This window comes from Prunus avium, chromosome 7, assembly GCF_965620075.1.
Source record: "Prunus avium chromosome 7, drPruAviu1.hap1.1, whole genome shotgun sequence".
Lineage (NCBI taxonomy): Eukaryota > Viridiplantae > Streptophyta > Magnoliopsida > Rosales > Rosaceae > Prunus > Prunus avium.
In genome coordinates, this window is record NC_142290.1 from 25,031,015 (window position 1) to 25,052,153 (window position 21,139).

The following is a 21,139-nucleotide window of genomic DNA, read 5'->3' on the forward strand; positions in this document are numbered from 1 at the left end:
CCAACCAATCCTTTCGTTCTTATTAATTAATTTCCTTCTCACTACAAAGCCAAGTTCCATAAAGCAATAGCTACACACCTTTACCAAGCTTCTAGCTTGTAATAAGCTCCCTATTCTAAAATCCTGAATCTGTTGACTGGGAATAAATAAGTTCCAGGACCTTTCGCTTGGCTTAAGCGACAATTGACATTAGCATAAAGTGGCTCTGGCATTAAGGCCGGTCCTAAATTCGAGTCTTCTTGTTAAATAAAAAAAAAAAATACCATAACGACTAGAATGCGAATATTCAACGCGTAGCTGCAAAGACTGACGCAGTACTCCTTGGACTACATTGCAGCCACAAAAAAAAAAAAAAAAAAAAAAAAAACATTACAATAGGAATGAGTCAAATCATGGCCTAGAAAAGAATGCTTGCTGTACAGGGCTTGTATTATGGTATATTTTCATTTCAGTCATTCAATTCCCCTTGTATTTGAATTTGGCCTAAACTACTGAACCATACTCTTCTTATTTCTTGTCATCACATACAAATTAATTACAATAAAAAAAGACCTCAATTATTTAATGTCTAAAAACTTGCATGTGGAGCTTGTGAGTCTGAGCCCATATTAATAAAAAATAAACAAAATAAACAAAATAAACAAAAAAAAGAGAGCTTTCTAACCGGTGAATGTTGATGACAACTTTTTATTTTATTTTATTATTAAACCAAGGTTCATGGTGAAGGGTACATCTAAACTAGGTTCAATTACCTCTTAATACGTACCAAAGACCAGAAACTAAAATAAGCCAAAATCCTCAAACTAAATACACTCGGAATATGAGCTCACCAACAATATTATCAACAGATACACAAAAAATGAAATCTAAAAAGAACGCTACATGTGTCTTATGTGTCTTTTCCATCTTAGGGAAAAGGAATACAAAGAAAGTTACAAAGGTAGGAGTATTGGATTGGGGTGCTATCAATAGGACCATTAGTGAGGATCATACTCATAATAATAGTTCATTACGAAGAAATGCTTCCATGCAAAAAAAAAAACAGAAAACAAAAACATACTGTTTATTTTAAAATTTTGTGAAAATAGTAGAATTTGATTTCCTACCCCACAATTGTTGGTTGTTGAATGAGTTTGTTTTAAATTTTTTAAATATAGCACTCACTTGACCACTTGTCTTAAAGAATGAGTAAAATGTGCAATAAAAAAAGAATGAGTAAAACGATCCTTGAAGCTTTGGGTATAAAGAGAAAAAAATGAAAAACAAAAGGGTACAACAATAATTGCATAGAAAAGATAGGCCCTTAGATGTAAAAACCATAATAAATAGCAAGGCTATAAAAAGGACCGAGTGTCCCTTCCTTCCTCACAAGAAGCAAAATTCAATTTCTCAGCTTTGTATTGGGCTCTCTGATCTCTCTCCTTCCCTCCCTCTCTCTCTCTCTCTTGGGAAGAACAGAAAGCAACAGAGAGCAACATAAAGATTGAGAGAGAAATACAAAAATATATATAAAATGGGAAAGTGGGTGGAATTACTAGATACAGGGGTGAGAATAGCAGCAAGATTTCATTCTCACTGCCCACAAACTGGACGCTTGTATTACCATCCTCCATCTGGTTCTGAAGATCAACATCATCATCACTACTTTGACCAAGCCCAGAAGCCCACCAATGGCAGCCATGCTCAATTTGATGGCATCTTCACCAGTTGTGGTGTCAAGGCAGCAGCTATGGAGGGCAACACCAATGAGGCTTTTTTGTATTCTGTTTTGTGAGAAAGGAAGGAAATTACCTTAATTTGTGTTCCACATATAATGGAGATTTTTTTTTTTTTTTTTCCAATTGATTCTTAATATTTTATTTTAGGTGTGGATATCATTCCACAAATTTATAATCTTCTCATAGAATTTAGACTTGAATTGAATCCATCTAGGATTTGTGTTGAAAAGAATTCTTTTAATGGTAATTGGCTTCTCATCATCACTTGATTCTTGGTTATTTATAAAAGGATTTTTTTTTCTTCTATGACTTAGGTTTTATTTCTTTAAAAGGAGGGGATGATATGAGTTGAATTCTTGCTTGGAGAATAAAATGCTCTACCTCTAGAGCTTAAAATATAATCTATGCCTTAACGTCATTTTGACAAAATAAATACGCTGGGATTTCCAACATTTGCAACGATAAAGAACTAGTTAATACAGATATCACTCAACGTTTATGTTTACACCTTGTATTTGTTTCTATTTCTAACAAATGGAAAACTAGTTTCTGTATTAAGAAAAAGAAATGTAAACTTATATATAATCACAAAATTTAGAATAAAAAGAAAATTCATTTACAACTTAATTGTTCTACCCAAATATCAAGGGCAAGAACATCACTTGACTAATCTTAATATATGATCAGTCTGTTGCCAAAAATTTTAAACAAAAAACCCATGCCATGTTATTTATTTCAGCCTCTTCTTTCAATTGATTTATTTGGAACCATTTTTCTTTATATAGGCTATACCTTCACGATGGATTTATAAATTGTTTTAATTTTAAAATGCTTCGTAGTTAATTACATAGATTACAATGTATAGTATATGACAAACAAGTTGAACCAAATGCCTCAGAGCTGAAACCAAACCCAAAGGCTCTAAATCTCTTATTAAAATTATTTCATCAATAGACAGAATACAAAAGAGAAGTTCTCAATTCGACTACTTGCAATAGAATTATTGATAATTCATTGGTAGCTCGAAATAGAATACACAAATAAAACATTGTTTTGACAAGGACAATATATTGCACAGATAGAATTCAAGATAGCGCCCTGTGAAAAATAACATTTGATCTCATAGACTTGCTTTGCCAATGAACTTTCTTGGTGCCATTTGTTGCCGAATCTGCTATCTGCAACCTTTGGTATTCTTCTACAGAGTTGTCCAAGTTGAAATCAAGAAATTCCATTTGCAATCCAGATATCATACTCTGAATTCTCTACAACTTCACATGATTTCCCTTGAATGAACCATAAAGAGGTTGTGACCTTCTGAAGCTGAATATATCGTCGATTTTGACGGAGGAAGCTTGCGCCGGTGAACTTTTGTCAATTTTATACTCAGATGAATGTGAGTTCCCATACACTCGCACACTTAATGTCCGCTTATGAGGTGCCCCAACTTTTATATGCTCATTGAAAAAATCTATCAGCTCTTGTTGTGTAAGCTGCCTCAGTGCTGCAATCTGTTTCAACCCCATCATTAATAGAGCACGCATTTTCTTTTAAGTATATTCCAACAGTTCTTTTGTATTTTTACAATTATCAGCTTTAACATTACCTTTTTCTGCTAACAAGTTTGTAATATAACTTTACGAAATATTTTCATCTACATAGAACTATTGGACTTAAGATGACATGCCCTGATAAGGACATTTTTCTTCAGGTTCTTTCCGAATTCATTTGTACTCAAAAAGATAAAAAGTATTGAACACTTTGCATTGCAGACATGCAAATAAAGTTAAAGTGATGTTCATACCTCAGATTCTATCCTGTCAAACTTGAGGGTCCCATCAGAAATCTCCCTCCAATAAAATGATGCTTCTTCCCTTAAGTTCTTGTGCTTCTCAAGCTTCATGTCGATCAACGCATTAACATTGCTCTATGTAACAATCAGTTCAAAAGTTATTATTGGGAAAAAGAGTGATCCTTTCAAGACTCGTAAACACTCATCGAAGTTTTACGACTATTCTCAAAATCATATATGACATGTCACATTGCAGATCGTACAATCTCCCCTTATATATATATATATATATATAGGTTAACATATAACTTTATCTAGAAGTGAAGAACACTGACATTGAAACACATCTACCATCCATACACGAGGATACAAAACATCACAAGAAAGACCAATGGAAGGCGAAAGAAGATACTGGTGGATATTTTGAGGATGCGCAATGTTTTCTTTGCAGGAAAAATCAATGAAAAGGGGTTTCATGCAAACAATCTAAAACATCAGGGGGTGTTCGTGTAATTTCCCAAACCTGAGGGGGTGAAAAAGCTAAAACCTGAGGGGGTGTTAGTGTAAATAACTCCAATAAAATTTATATAGAAGTGATTGAACATTAGCACTGAAAGACTACCATCTATATGTGAGGATGATAAACAAGAAAGACTAATGCAAGGTCACTGAAAGTTTTAACTCTGATGATTTTCCATACAAAAGAGATTATAGAAGCATAAAAGACGTAGTCAACCCTAGCAAGCTGGAATTAAGGATAGAGCCTAGTTGATCTCACCTTGAATTCTTCATTTGTCATCTCATAAAGTTTACTCTCGAACACCTTGAGGAATTCCTCTGCTCTCAAATCAATATTTGCTGGATCCTGTAGATCAACATAACATAATTAGAATATGTAGATAATGCAACAAGGCAACAGTAGAAGCATGTAATATACCTTCACTGTGGATTGTATAATAAACTGTGCCCCACGGATACCACAATCATTCCTGCATCAGAAAATAATGGGAAGGTAATTGAGAAAAAAAATCACAACATGAGGCATGAAATTGAGGGATAAGTCATTTGAATTTGTTTCATGCCTCTGCAAGAGGGCGGTGATGTAACCAAGCTGCTCAACCGTTCTAAGCTGGTGGAAGGCAGGTTGCTTTGCAATAAGAGCAAACAGCTGAAGTTTCACATTCAGCATAAAATCATCCCGATGTACCTAAACATATTAACACAACTACGTTTAAAACAAACACAGAAACCTCTGCTGCAAATAAATGAGTGGGAGATTGGTGTGAGGTGATTTTATGCTGTTCAACAGGAAGGCCAAATATAAGTCTTATAACCAAGAGAAACATGGCCTATAAGAAGGGGATTCAGTTAACCAAAGGATCGTGGATAATCTTTGTTGTCAGAATGTCCCATTTGCAGGTAACCTGATAGAATAAAACCCTGAAAGTTCATTTCAGTGATCATACTACAGATCTGTCAAAGGTAAATACAGCTCCAATACCTTTTCAAATTTCAAGAAAGACATTTTCTGCAATTTTTTGATGAGTTAACAGAGAAGAAATTATTGGTTCGAAACACTTCAGGGGGGGATCTGACAAGGTTTGGTGAATTTTGAACTAGACCATACAGAATGAAAACTAGAAGCAATAATTATTGATTCCAGCAAGGTCATACAGACACTAAACTATCCCAATAGAATCTAGTTGATTAATACTGTAAACAAATTTAAAAACCTGGATATAGTGGATAAGGGCAGAATTTTCGTCACTTGGATTGAGACCCTCCACAGGGTAGAAATAGCTCTTGCCCTTTTCAAGCTTCAAAACTCTATTCGTCAAATGCTGGGATGGGAACAAAGGTTGGCAAATAGGGTTTGAGCCCCTAAAGAGAGCATCTTCAATATGCTGGATCATGGACTCAGCTTCATTCCTTTCAAGGTTTCCTGCAAAAGCATATAACTAGGAATGAATACGAATAGAAAAGGAAAATTAAAATGAAAATAACAGTGGGTATAACCTAAGTTGTTTGAGGTAAGAAAATATGGTAACCTGCTGTGTAACACTCTAAAAAGGCCCTTGAGAGCATCATGGGAACAAACTTAGCAAGATCTTCAACTTCAAGATGAGGAAGAACATCAAGTTCTTCCATCCATGGCCAAGTATGATCCTGTAGAATTAATGAGCAGTAGTACATAGCCTGCTCATAAGGCTGCTGAAATTTGTAATTTTGGTACTCCTTTGTGACCATTTCCTGATATGGCCAAAAGGGCAGATAACACAAGTAAGATATCATTCAAGATATACACCACTCTAGATATAAGATTGACTTCCCAAATTTCATAAGCTAAAATACATTGACCCTTTTTCCTTCCCAAAAATAAGATACTTTAAAAATTACCATAAGGATAAAGGTGTTCAGCAAAGGGGCAACAAAATAAAGAAGCTATAAAAATAAAGTCCCAGAGTAACAGAAACAGGTTGAAAGGAAGAAGAAAATGCTCGTGACGAAGACAGATAATTGATAAAATAAAAAATTAGGTATTTCTTTGGAGAAAATTAATGATAAAAAATGATGATGACAATGAAATCTAGGAAAGTCCTTTGATTCTAAAGATGGTTAGCATCTTTAACTGGGGCATGGACCAGTCAGAACTTTCACAATATGTGTGTAATTGAATACTTTTTATGTTGAGCCAGCATCAAATTGAATATTTCGTATAGAAGAAGAAACAAGATTACTTGATCACCAACCCAAAACCAAATGGCCAAGGGTGCATAGGCCTAGAACATTATATATTGTAAAGCAAGGCTTTACATTCCCCATGTGGGATATACTCTGAACACGACCCCTCATGTGTAGCATGACTTGAGCAAAGACATGGACAACTTATATTGGGTGACGTGAAAGCACGTATGACCGTTGGGCCTAACACGTTGGTTGCCTTCTTCGATAACATGATAGAATTAAAGCATCCGGTCAAAACCAATTGGCCATTAATGGAGAGGACCAGGATATTAGGGCCCATCTGGTAACGTTTTCGGAGAATGTTTTCTGAGAATATTTTCAGAGAATGAAAACAAGAAAACGAATTTGCATTTTCAGGAAATGAAAATGCATCTGGTAGATTAATTAGAAAACATCTTCAGAAAACAAAAACAATGAAAATGTGTCTGGTAGTACAATTTGAAATAATAATATGTGAGTTATTTTTATGAAAACGTTTTCCACGAGAATGAAAACAACTTTTTTCTGTTTTCTACAAGTACACATGAACTTGTTTTCATTTTATGAAAACATTCTCAGTGTTTTCTGTTGTGGGGCCACCACACGTGTTTTTGCCTCATTTTTGTTCTCTGAAAATGAAAACAACCTCTTAAAACGTTACCGAACGGGCCCTTATACGTCGTAAGACAAGACTTCATATTCTATTTTTTTTAACAGGACAAGACTTTATATTCTTGATGTGAGACCAACAAAGAATGTCTGTTATGCCAAAACTAGAAAATCCCATGCATGGAAAAATCTAATCCCAGTTTGAGAGAGCACAAGAAGAATCGTGGAGATCCTAAAATACTTAAATAAGGAGAATGTCCCAAAATGTTACGTTTATTTAAAAGAAACGAAAGAAATGTAACAGAATATAGGCAGATATGATTCAGTATCTTTTCAAAATTCTTATTAGCGCTGCATAACATAAGATATGCAAAATTATTAATCCAGTTACTGTACCACTAGTGATAGAGCTTATCAAAATCCTCATCCATAAAAATGACTAGGAGCATTTAAAGTCAATATTTTTATGCAGGAGCCTTGAAGTTTACCTTTATAACAGAGAACCTGTCAGCTTTCACTTCAAAGCTTGTGATCTTTTCAACTATAGTCTCCAGTAAAATCCTTAATTTGTGATTATAGCCAACCAGAATCACCTGCACAGGAAAACATAAGGTAAAATCCATGGATAGTTATGATCAATAAAAGGTACAACCAAATTTGGAATAATGCCACGCCTCAAGATCTTCTAACTAAACATAGTTAAGTTCACTGTTTCTAACCCCCTTAAAAACATTATAATACCAACTGGATGAGTTACAGACACTTCCTAATCAAGACCATATCCCCAGGACAATAACAATCAAGAATTTCTTGATTTGGAATTCAAAGGTCCACAATGGGTGTCCAAAAAGTGATCCAAGGACCATTACTACATTCAGTATTCAAAGCCTTCATGTTTCATATTTCACGCTATACTGAAATACCATTTACCCTATGTAGACCACCTTTATTATTATTATTTTTGAGTTTGCTACATAAGGTATTATGAAATGAAAATGCAACTTTGAGAGAATAAATCGATTCAAGGAGTAGCTGAGACAACACAGACTAAAATTTTACAGAAACACAACAAAAATTAAAAAAGAACCATCTAGCAAGTTTCATATTGATACCTGAAATCCACACTCTGTGGCGCTTATTCCATAATTCAGTCCAGCAACCTCAGCATAGTAAGCTGACAAAGAAAGAATTAAATATTTGAATAAGCTATTCAAGAAAATAACATGTTGTGTATGCAACACCACCAATGAAACCAAGTAATTAACTGTAACTACATATCTTACCAAATTCATTCAAGTAATCCATCAACAACTGAGTAAAGATATTAGTTAAGACTTCTGCTTCAGGGGAGTCACTTGCGTGGGGACAAGTGAAAACAATCTTAACATAAGCTTTAGGAGTAAAGAACATTGTATCAGGCTTGTGCCATAGTGTTGAATATGGCGACTTTCTTAAAAGAACTGGATATTTGGCCTGATAAAAAGTCAATCATATCAGAAGAAATTAAGTGCCGTGTTAACTTCCAGTTAAATTTTATCATTCATCACACCTTCTCATGATCGTTCTTAAGTGACAAGTCGGTGGGGATGAATACGTTAGGTGCTGGTAGGTGCAGATTCTCATTTGGCGAAGATACTATCCATTCCTGCACTCAATTGAAAAACTTTCAGGATCAAAAGTGTTTTCCTCTCCTCCCCTTAAAATATTCCTAATACCTCTAAACTGATGCAAACAAAAAAGCAGCAAACAAAAAAGCAGCATATTACTATCACTCTAAAAAAGACAAAATTAGAGGAAAAAAGAAAAGAAAACTGGCTAATGCTATTGTGTTCATCAATATATAAAACTCGATATACATATAGAACCTGTAACCAACCTGTATCATGGAGGCCGTAATTCTCTCGATGGAATAAGCAGTTCCATACCATGGCTCAACCATGTTAGTTTGACCTTCAAATTTCTTTGATTCCCAGAAAATTCTGTAGAGCAAAGGACCTATTAGGAAACTTATTACTATGTACTGTCATTATGTTTCTTATATCGCTTAGAAAAGAAAAAGTAGACAATAGGAGAATTATGAGAAACACTAAAAACGTTCTTAATTGCTGAGATCAAACTTTTAGACAGCATCAAGAAGTACTATGCCATGGATAGAAAGATCAAATTCCCACATAATTAATACACTATTTCGCTACTTAAAGGGGACAGCCTCAGGAAATGAGGATAAGTGATTAATGAGTTATAGTGCTGTGAATCACTATGAGAAACCAAGACTAAATAAGTTTCAATCAACACAAGTACATTCAAAAAATTGCAATCAGAACTTGATTGTGATACTGCAGTCTTTCGGTCACTTCTTTAGAAGTGAATGCAGGTGGGCCAAACATTCCTGAACATAACAGATAACGGGGTTCTTCTATTATAATATCACTAAGTTTTGCTTATACGTAGGCAAACCAAGTGATAGGCCTTCTTTCGATAAAAAAACAAAACTTTTATTACAATTAAATAAAGGTACCAAGAAATAAAGGGAGGGTCAGTAGTCCAAATTTTCTGATTGTATTGACATATTCCATTTCCAAAACACTCAAGGTTGCAATGAGTTGACATCATTTGCTTGACAATGCAAGTAGATATGAGTTAACAGTCCAAGGCAAGAACTACATTAACCAAACTTTTATAAAAACATGCTTTGAATCTCTCCTCTTAGGATGGTAAGTGGATTTACAGGCCTTAGGACAAATTTACCCAAAAAGAAGCAAACACAGTACGATTCCATGAAATTGTTGTCTTCCTTCCACCACCAAAAGACACAATATTTTTCACAAAGAATGTTTGAATGTGACTGAGGAATAACCCAATAAACCCCTGCCTCCCTGACTAACCGCCACCACAGCCTCAATGCATGACAATAACCCAAGCAACCCAAAAGATCCATTAATCCTTACCTTTCTCCCTTCCACCAGAAACACAATATTTTCCTGAATTGTGATGAAATGCTACCTTTCCGTCATTCAGATTTCAGAAAAAATGAAAACCCCAAGTAGTTAAGACAGTTTCTGGAGAAAGACACTAAAAGGTCATGGAGACAACCCTTCTACTATTATAGAAATGATAAAGCATAAAAATTTCAAGCATTAAATGAACATAACTTCTTTAATAAGAAAAAGGAGCATCACTCCAGGACAGATCTTCCCAAAATCTAATGTTTAAACCAATAAAAAGAACCAAGCTAAACAAAGTCATGATATCCTTGGAAGATAGCCTGCTACCTTACCAACCCGTAAAGAACCCAAACTAAGTGATAGACTTACCTGACATTGTTTGGAGACAACTTGTTCAGCACCATTTGGATAATATCTGTACTGAAGTTAGAAGGCAAGGATGATCTCACTAGCCAATCTTTTGGGGGATATTTCTGTGTAAAGACACAAACATGTCATGTGAGTAAGAAGCAAGTCAAACAACTGAATAGAAGCACGGTTAAAAAAAAAAAGCCAGAATACCTGCATATTTGGCGAAATGCTGACCACATAATTAATTGGCTGAATTTTGTCCTGATAATGAAACTTTGTCTCGCAAACAGCAGAAAGCTACAGTAAACCGATGGTATATCAGAGTCTCTAAGAAAGATCTGAAAGACAATTTCCATACCAAATTTTGAATATGAAAATTAACATAACTCAAAAATTTATTCCTCAATTCAAACCACAGTGTGATTAAAACTGTTTAGATACAAAGAAAATCAAGAGAAAATGGTGATGAATCATATGTAAAGTCAGCCTCACAATTGTCATATTCATATATAAAGTCAGCATTGCATTCACATTCATCTTTCTATTTTTTGGTGATTAGTATTACATTATTTTTTTCAGGGACAATTTTTATTTAAATGTAAAAGAACAGGAAATAAAAAATATGAAGCTTTTTCCTCCAACTTTCCCCAGAAAATAGGTAAGGCTTGGCGAGAAAGTTGACTCATAGAAACAAAAACTAACAGAGTTATAATTTCCCTCTGTATTTTCCTGCCAATTGTTCAATGTAGTAAAACTCAAGAAAATAGCATAACTTTCTTTTCTTTTCTCATCTTTTGTTGTTCATTGTCTAAAGTGAGATAAATATAGGGTAATTTTTGACATATTAGAGACATATTACTGCATGCTTCAAATGCATATTAAATCAAATTTATATTAAATGATTGATATAAGATCATACAAATACCTTTCATTGTCAGGGGTGTTTAGATGTTCCAAAAAAAGTGCATCTCATGGCATTATTCAAGAAATATAAGCATTCAACCTCTCTAATTGGAAGGATCGAAACCATCTGAAACTATCACTACTTTGAATGCCATAGGTCCGATATAGGAAATTGGCATGACAATATGTGGTCGAGCCATATAGGCTGTGTCAATGCATGATATACAAGAAAGACAGGCATGATGTTAGCAGCTGGACTCCTATTGAGGGGTTCACACGGTTTTCCTTGTGGTAAGAGAACCAGAAAAAGTGGGCTAAGTTTTCCACTTAATCAGTTCTTAAGATTGGGTGTGGATGGAGAAGTTAGTAGTGCATGAAACACGACATGGAATTTATTCCTCTGGAAACGCTTTCTATTAATCCCTTAGGGTTAGCCCCAAGTGATAAAGGTGGGTGGGGAAATGGGTTATGATTAGGTTAGGTCCAGGGTACAATTCCCTCCATTATAACCATGAAATAAAAGGCTATCTATCACTGTCTAATATAGCAGCAGTAGAAGAATACAAAATATTTATACCTCATCGAAAATCCATTTGCAGATGCCCGACTGCTGTAAGAGGGAAATGTATTTGAAAAGCAAGCCTATGATGTCTTGCATGTGCTCTGCAATATAGTCAAAAGGTTTAACATATTCTAGAAAACTAAAATCCCAGTAAAAGAATGCCACCCTACAAAAAGAATATGTTAGATAAGTATTTCAAGCTGTCTTAGGACTTGTGAAAAATGTTCATCCAAAATGAAATGAAGCCTAAATGGGGGCAGGGGTTGGGAGAAATAAGAATACCTAAAAATGAAAAAAACAGAAGATAAACTAACCATGACCCGCGTCAGTGAGAACAATATCTACTCTAAAGAAAGAAAAGTCCAAACTCGAATCTCCTTCACCAGCAGACAAACCTGTTGCCCATCCTGCAATTTATTTTAGAACGAACAAAAAAGTGAAGTTAGCTTTTACCCAAGTAAATTAACTTCATGCATCCTATAATCAGGACAGAAGGTAACCATATCAACGAATTTTCATCTTTACGTGTCAATCTCTAAGTTCAAAATTTGGCCATATTCTTAGTGATGTCTTCCAGACCAAATCAGACATCAGACTCACATCTTCCTTAAAATGATGTCCTTTTTCCAGTACATGTTGAACCACAAGTACATCAACTAGCTGGGGCAACATTAAGTTTCTGCCAAAATTGCTAGAACCTAATTCATCTCTCCTGTAAGTTTACTACACTATAATGTAATCTGAGGTACACAAATATTACATTCAAATTTGTACTAGATCCGATCATCTACTATAATAAGTATTCTTATGCACAAACATTTCTAGTATAGCTTATCAACTCTAACTTTCCTGGTAATCAGACTCCTCAATCTCTCTGTTTTAATGAGAACAGAGCCAGATTTAAAGATTTGAAGCATAACATTCTTGAGCTTTGTTCACTTTGAAGTTACATTTCACTTATTATGACAATTAATAAAATATAAATTCAAAAAAAAAAAAATCGAAGAAGGATGACCACGTATACAAGAAAACAGGACGTCTATGGAGAACCTAAATCTTCAGTGCTAAGATCATGAAATGACTGATTAAATACTTCTGCATCCCATGCTTCTGTAGCCCATTGCATAACATGATGCTCCTTAACAAATTTCTGAGGAGATTAGTCCTTCGAGGAGTTCTGTATGTAGCAAAATCATATATGACAAGATAACATGGCACAATGAAATGAAACATTAAGGGCCCGTTTGATAACCATTTCAATTTTAGTTTTTAGTTTTCATTTTTTGTGCTAGAGTACAAAGGAAAACGAGGGAGAATGGAAGTGAGAATAAGAGTGAAGATGGGATTGAGAGGAGGGAGGAAGGAGTAACAAAAGTGAAAACAAAAACTAAAAACTGAAATCAATTTGAAATTGTTTTCACTTTCAAGTTTTTGTTTTCACTTTTGTTATTCTTCCCTCCCATCCTCTCCTCTCATCCTCTCTCTCAATCTCATCCTCACTCTCATTCTCACTCTCATTTTCCTCTATGCTCTACTATAAAAAATGAAAAATGAAAACTAAAAACTAAAATTGAAATGGTTATCAAACATGCCCTAAGTGTTTCGATCTAGCATTATCTGATTGGGTCAGTAATAGGTTGACATGATAATGACACATTTATTAACTGGTCAGGTGAGCGTCCATTCGTTTAACACGATAGTGCCATGTTATCTTTAGGAAACATACTTTTTTTTTTTCTTCTGAAAAATATTTTAACCTATAAATTCGATATTATTTATAACTTTTTACATTTTTTTGACCCAAAAGAAAAGGATAACAGAGAAAATGGATAAACACAACACATCATGCTAAATTTGCGAATGGGTTTGAGTTTGTTAATTTGGACGCAATAAGTTAACTACTCGGACTTGGGTTTAGGATCACTTCACACAAAATGAACATGGTAAAACACAATAAGTTGCCAGGGCTAACTATATGTATCATCTAAACAATATTAGGGGGTAGAGAGAGAGACAGAGAGAGACAGAGAGAGACAGACAGACAGACAGACAGACAGACAGACAGACAGACAGACAGACAGACAGACAGACAGACAGACAGAGCCCAGACCACTTAAAAGAATCTGAGAAACAGATTAAGGAGAGGTTTTGAAGGACATGAGTGAACAAAAAGAAAAAAGGAACACTCAGTACAAACGAGTCAAATTCTGTGTGCATGCACACATATTCACCAAATGATGCAAAAATGAGGTCAAAGGACAAGTAAAATTCTGTAGAAACCAACTAAGCGCGTGCCATGAAACTTATTTTCTTTATAAGTTCAGGTCAATTCTACAGATAAAGTTTGAGTTACAAGGGGATCTGCATCTTAATAACTAATAGATCCTTTTATATATGTAAATCAAGATGCAAGCTGTTTATGTAGGATAAGAAGGAAACATTCTACGTGCACATAAATTGCATGATAATTATACATTATAGATAAGGCTCGAGTACAATGTCAATCTTCACATTTGAAATAAAAACAAGTTATAGGGCAATGCTAATTCCACTCCCAGTTTGTCATACTGTACTCTTTCTGCGAGGGTTATAAAAAAAAAAAAAAACATTGAGTTTGAAATGTAGGATGGCAAACTGGGGGTGTGAAAAGCAACTGCCAGCCTGCCAAAGTGCAAATCATCTAAACACAAAGAGGAAGTCTATGGAGGCATTGAAATGAAAATTATGAGAACACTGGCTTCAAAGTTCCAATACAAATAACATCTGCTGGAAAACTCATTATGTGAAGCAGGAAACAGATAGTGCAAATCTCACCCAAAGTTTTCAAGATGGAATACAAAGATCCTTCTCCTTCATGGCCAATGAGATGACTAAGATACCTACATGGCCCTTCCTTGTAGTGGTGAATTTCTGGAGTTATTGGCCACACAACTCTCAGTGCATGACCCTCTTTGATTGGGACAGCTCTGACAAGAATCTGACAAAAACACAGAAGGGAAAGGCAGCAAGAATTATCCATCTAAATATACGACCTTCTGTATGTTTTTTTTCCTAATCAGCAAAATCTGCAAGTCCGAAAGAAAGTAACTCGGCATAAAAATTTCATCAGAACCATGTGTACCTGTAAATGTTCTGATGTGCAAGGCTCACCAGCAAAACGAAGGCAGTTGCGGTCAATGTTTCTAATTTCCTTAAACTTGTCCTCTACAAGGCCTTGAATTTTATCAAGGTTTTCTGAAAACATCCATAGTGATAATTATTTAATTTACCACAAGGCCATTGAACCTGATTGTTAAATATAAATGTAGCTACAAACCTTTTCCGTATATGACAAGATGCATGACGTTAGCGGAATAATATTCTTCATAGAATTTAATAAGCTCACTTCTGGTATCCAGTCCTTTCGCTTTCGGTCGAACCTCCAAAGTATCCCAATTCCCTGCAAGAGTGAACAAAGTAGGCACAATGGAAAAACATGGTAGACATTCTGAACACCAACCAGAGTATAGACAGTGGCATTCTTGTAAGAATAGTCTGTATAAAATTTCCATCCCAAAAAGCAGGAAAAGAAATTGAAAATCAGCAGCTGCCATTTAAAAGAAACAAATCACAAAGAGATAGGTCACTTATTTCTTCCTATTTTAACTCATAGAGTAGCTCTCCAGGGAGCCTAAATAGCTCAAACTGTCCTAAATATGAGTGATTGGAGGCAGTTTATAATAAGAGGACTGTTTGGGCACATGAACCTCATAATTTTTTCACTTATCAGGATAATTAAATTTGTGATATGAAATTTGCAATAATTTTTTACCATCCCATATTCATTATAGGATTTTCCAAGTTGTTAATCTATGATTATACTATTACAACTGAGTTACTAAGGTGAAGCTTGATATTAAACTCAACATCAACATTGGATATGACTGAAATACCATGAAATAAGTAATATACTAAAAAAAACGAGTGATAGTCTCCACATCATCACTAGGAAGCAAGGGCAATGGATCACTTCTTGTTGCACTGTCCAGTGGCTTATTTTTTGCGGTTTCAGTTACGAGAGAGGTTTATGCTGGTACATCCCAGTGTCGCATAATGCGGTATTATGTGAGAAGTTTAACTATTTTGGTGGAAAGAAAGGGGGTGTAGTTCTGGGGAGAAGTTCTAGTGCCAATTTTCTGGGTTCTATGGGTTGAAAGGAACATAAGGTTTTTGACAGTGAAGAGGTGCAGTGATTATGGGATAGGATGCATTTTTGGACGTCTTTTGGGGCATCTGTAGCTTCAGAGTTGAGTCCATAGGAAGCACTGCATATTCACATCGTCCCAATATTCCTCTCCCCCAAATACTCCACTCCAAACAACAAGGGACTAATCCCCAAGCCACAACAATCCTCTCAACCAGAAACCATACGCCCAACATACCATCAGTTACAGAGAAATATTTGCAGGACCTAAAAACACCTTATAGTAGTTGCTTTTAAACAAAAGAACAGGCTTAATTTCTGATGCAATACATAATGCAAAGCACTGAAATAAGGAACCATTGCTCCCTTGTTGAAGAATAAATTTTTCAAGGTAACTACTGGCACCAAGAACCCTTCATATAATTAAAGAAAATATACCCAATACAAACCTCAAAGTACATGTTACCAGTGAAATTCTAAACCTCTCAACTCTCAACACACTGACCAACTAAGCATTTAAAACGTTAGTCAAACTTCAGCCTCCCCTCCGTTCTTCATACATCAGATAGACCATCCTGTCTTAAAACAGTTTCTCAATAGTGCAAATCTACAACCACTGGCATAAGAGAGTCCTTTTTAGAGACATCAACTCATCCCCATCAAACCTTGTTTCCCAAGTTAATGAATAAACACCGTTTCATTTAGCCATATGAGACTTAACTCCACCCATCCAACCGGATAAAGTTTGAATGCAAACAAAAACCAAGCATACAATTGCCTCCTATCAATACTTCATATTTATAAGGAAAAGATAACTAACGCCATAGCATAAGCAATTTTCCACCACACTAAATTAATTTCAATTCAGAAGGAGTGAAACAAGAAGAACCATTATGATTTACACATGGGTTACCATAACCAAAGACTAAATCCGATTAGCAACATAAAGCTCAGATGTAAAAATAGCCTGCTTCCTCTTTTTTATGAACATTGAGTCAAAGAATTTTTATTATAATCAAGAGTCAATTCCTGACCTGTACTAAATTTATGGTACGGATGGTCCGCCGCACTTAGATGTTTCTGAAGCTGTACATAGACATTCATGCATAAAAAAGGTTAGACACCAGTTGGAGACATAAATAAAAACACTGCTACAATATGTGAAAAGCAGCATGCTCTAATTCACTTCAAGAACATATCATATGCTTACAAGGAAATTACTAAGGAATCTATAAGAATAAGATAATTATCAGACTTTAGTTAAAAGAAACTTAAGGGTACTTGGTTAGCTACTTTGTTTCACAAACTCACTAAGACGCCCATGTCTACTATTTATGGGGAGAGAGAGAGAGAGAGAGAGAGAGAGAGATTGAGATTTAGGGTGTTTTTCTTATTCTTAAAGTTCAGTGCAGGACCTGACTCACAAGGGTTCTTCGTATGGGGGTTAAAGCTCATCATTCTTCTAATAAGTCTCACAAGGGTTCAACTATCAATAGATGCAAACAAACTTACATTAATTGAAACCTCAATGCATATAGATAATGTAAAAAACAATAGCAAAAAAAAAAAACTGATGTTTGGAAAGACAGTAGCTACACATGCATATGTATCTAAACTATGCACTACTCATATGATAATTGGACCATAATACCATAATAGTTCTTTGAACTCTTTCGAATATATACTTTTCTTTAACAAAACTAAATGCAGTCTGAATGTCAACAATAGCATTTCAAATTAGTAAGATTCAGCATTTGCAGTCATATAAAGACTATAATCCAGAGGCAAGTTCTACCTGATTCATCCTCCAGCCATCAGACAACAGGTTTTTCTGATTCTCTATAACGCCAAACGCACAGTAGAAGTTAACAGTAATTAAATTGACAACTTGAGTATAGAAAAAAATATCAGAACAGAGCTGCTACCAGAATCAACAGCTTTAATTTCCCTCATTGTAGCATCAGCTGACATCAATGGGTTAATAAAGAACTGAGCAAATCTGAACAATAAACCACACATCAACACAATGTTCAATTTTGAGAATTGTAATGATGAAAATAACAGCCAATAGAAGGAAAAGCAGCATCTACCTGTCCAGAGCCTCTTCAAAGGCATCAGCATTAATGTCAAAATAATAGTTGGTGTGCTCAGATGATGTATAAGCATTTGTTCTTCCTCCATGCTGTGCACCAAGAAAATAAACCAAATATAGGTTGAAGAAAAAAAGCATAAGTAAGCAATCATAGGGGCCCTTATCAAGAGAATATGTTAAACATTATCTTTGTTATTCTGTATTTCCACCACACCACCAAAACATTTTATAATAAACCTGTCTCCGACAAAGGGCCACTCTCGAATTAGAGAGTCCCTGAGGGACAGGTTGGCAAAAAAGCATTGGAACAAAACATATCTTACGGAATTTGGACAGATATACCAAAGAACAGGGGAAGAGCTAGCTAGTCCATCCAAAACTCCTATTTGATTCATCAAACATCAATAAATGGTATAATAATGGGAAGTGTGGCCCATAAATGAGATTGGATTAAGGAAATGATGGCGCACAACACAATCACAATTCTATAAACCAATTGAAAAAGGAACAGTGGTCTCAGAATTTCCATTGTGATCTCAAAAAACATAAAACAGTAATAAGAACACCTGTCAGAAATCTCAAAGAAGATGCACATTAGAAATTATCTTCAAACAAAGTTTGACTGTATGCCAGTATGCTAGCAAGAATGTCTTAGTCTATGCTGTGTTATTTGCTTTTGTATCATTTTTAACTTCCACTACATTCAACAAAGTTTGACAATAAGTAACAGAAAGCGGAGGAGCATGGAAAAGAATAAAAATCCATTCATAATTTATTTGATTGAAAGCATTCAAAAGGACCCAGTGTAGCTGTGAAGTCTGGCAATAAGTACCTCGATGATGTACTTTGAGTAACTATCCTCCAAGGGGTACTTTTCACTAGCATAAAACAGCATATGCTCTGCAATAAAACACATGCAATATTCAGAAAAGAATGTCATGAAACATCTTATTCTTTTTCAACCCCATTCTCATGAAAGCTTACGAACAATAAGTCATGAAAATATATAATGAACTCATCTTCTAGTTCACCACTAAAAAAACCCCTCCAGTGATCAATTTAACCAACCCGATTTTTGTTTGACAATAAGAAATATTAACCTCTGTAAGTGTTACAGAGACTACCATGTACCATAGAAAGAACACGAACTGCTAACCCAAATGGCAACAGAATCAAACTGGAAGTGCTATTCTTTAGCATTGATTTTTAATGGAAATCCAATATCCAAATATATACCAAATATAGCATCCAATATCCATATACCAGAACAAGATAAAATAGTATTAAACATTAAAGAAATTAAAGTTACCAAGGAAATGGGCAAGGCCCTCCAGGCCATCAGGGTCGCTGAAAGCACCAACACTGACATCCATGGAAGCAGCACACTGAGAAACAGATAACTTAAACAAATAAATACAAATATATATATATATATATATATATATATATATATATACACACACAAGACCAAGATTGTGAATTTGTGAATAATAAACGTATTGAATTGAGAAATTAAAAATTAAGAGACAAAAGAGGCCACGAGAAATGAGTATCGGAGAGGCCGTTTGCCTTGTCAGTATCAGGATCGCTGATGAGGAGGACTTCAAGGGAGTTTGGGAGGACGATCCTCCTGTACTCCCTCTTGTCCGTACGGGCTTTCACTATTTCTTCGACCTCTTCCTTCCCAACTGCCATTTGAAATTTCCTTTCTTTTTTCTCTCTCTCTCTCTCTTCTACCAAACAAACACCGCGACAGAGAGACTCAGAGAAAGACTTTGGTAGTCTTGGTCTCTAGTTCTACGTCAAATAGCGAAAGTTCATGTTTTGGTGTACAAAGTGTGAGAGTTTCCCCATCCCTTCCCCAAAAGAAAACAAAAAGGGCTGATTCTATTTGAACCCATTAATCTTCTCTTTTGACCCCACACTAATTTTAGACATAAATAACATATTTTATCCTTAAAGACAAATTTTTTTTTAATAAAAATTAAATTTGCTCGCTAGACTCAACATACTTTCCTGCAACCTTAGAGCATGTCTAATGCAATGGCAATAAATGGTACTATTCACAAAATCTAACCTCTCAAATTTTTTGTAATTCTAGTGGTGGTGGAGGGGTTTGAGGCTAAGGGCTAAAATTCAAATTTTGTTATGTTAGTTTATTATATTTTATTTGTGACAAAAAATCAAAGCATAAGAAAAGCAACACAAAAAATTTATTTTTGGAAACAATTTTGAGCCATAAGTTGGAACAATAATTTTGAGCATAAAGGAAAAAAGACAAACACTTTTTTTTTCATTTTCATTTAATTTTTATAGTTACTAGGACAACATATATATGTGTCTGTGGTACACATGCTCAACTATATCATTTCATAGACTATCATGAACATAATAAGACCTAATTTGTGCATAACGATCCATAAAGCCGCCAAAATTTTGTCTGTCTCTACCCACTAGCTCGAATTCTTCATCATTTGGTCCCTCATATATTCTTGCTATCCTTAGGTTCATTGGGTCAACTTCTTCTACATCTAAATCTTCTTCGTCTTCGGCACGCTCATCCTCCATAATCATGTTTTGCAGGATTACGCAAGCTATCATGATGGTAAGAAGGGTAGCCCTATTCCATATTTGAGCAGCCCCCCGAATGATGACAAATCGAGCTTGCAATATGCCAAAACATCATTCAACATCTTTACCGTATGCCTCTTGGTACTTGGAAAACATTTTTTTCCTCTCATTTTTGGGCTTTGGAAATGTTTTCACAAAAGTACCCCACTTTGGATAAATACTTCCGCCAAATAGTAGCCCATGTTGTAGTCGTGTTCGTTAACATTGTATACCACCTGAGGTGCTTGACCTGCCATGCGTTCATTGAACACCGGTGATTGTCCGAGCATGTTGATTTCATTTTAGGACTCAAGAGTTTCAAAATAGGCATGCCAAACCGATGTATCGAATGAGGCGACAACCTCTATAATTATCCTGGGGTTTTTTATGACCGTTAAAAGCTCCAACCTATCCTATTGGGTCGTTTTTCCACTTCTAATGCATACAATCGATGGTACCTAACATACCTAGAAAATCTCGTTACTCAACTTTATTCAAAAGCCTATGCAAGTCCGTCGATGTTAGAGAGCGAAGGTAGTCCGACATGTAGATTGCTTTAATTGCACTGCAAAATTGTGTCATAGACTCGATTGTTGTTTGGCCCCCCATTCTACATATCTCATCGCACTGATTCGCAGATGAGCCATAAG

At 35.2% G+C, this 21,139-nt stretch overlaps 1 protein-coding gene across 1 annotated transcript; it reads right to left on the minus strand.

Moving 5' to 3' along the window:
* Window positions 1–2,598: 2,598 nt before the first annotated feature.
* On the minus strand, window positions 2,599–19,740 carry LOC110773385 (Insulinase (Peptidase family M16) family protein). Its single transcript, XM_088256152.1, has 26 exons — window positions 19,449–19,740; window positions 19,189–19,264; window positions 18,712–18,779; window positions 17,878–17,969; window positions 17,713–17,786; window positions 17,583–17,626; window positions 16,822–16,873; window positions 14,921–15,043; window positions 14,726–14,838; window positions 14,419–14,581; window positions 11,919–12,011; window positions 11,620–11,705; window positions 10,350–10,436; window positions 10,158–10,261; window positions 8,720–8,822; window positions 8,393–8,488; window positions 8,127–8,316; window positions 7,956–8,017; window positions 7,332–7,436; window positions 5,559–5,760; window positions 5,244–5,452; window positions 4,593–4,717; window positions 4,448–4,499; window positions 4,289–4,375; window positions 3,523–3,645; window positions 2,599–3,229 (listed from the first exon to the last, which is right to left on the minus strand). The coding sequence occupies exons 1-26, from the start codon at window positions 19,572–19,574 to the stop codon at window positions 2,984–2,986; spliced, it is 2,901 nt and encodes a 966-aa protein (XP_088112278.1). The 5' UTR covers window positions 19,575–19,740; the 3' UTR covers window positions 2,599–2,983.
* Window positions 19,741–21,139: the final 1,399 nt, after the last annotated feature.

What these genes read in the sequence shown, in the direction of transcription:
- LOC110773385 (XM_088256152.1), bottom strand. Translation starts at nt 19,574, where the DNA reads ATGGCAGTTGGGAAGGAAGAGGTCGAAGAAATAGTGAAAGCCCGTACG. An exon ending in TTTGAAGAGGCTCTGGACAG is followed by an intron (nt 17,787 to 17,877) that starts GTAGATGCTGCT and finishes TTTATTGTTCAG; the next exon opens with ATTTGCTCAGTTCTTTATTA. An exon ending in ATCACCGCCCTCTTGCAGAG is followed by an intron (nt 4,500 to 4,592) that starts GCATGAAACAAA and finishes TTTCTGATGCAG; the next exon opens with GAATGATTGTGGTATCCGTG.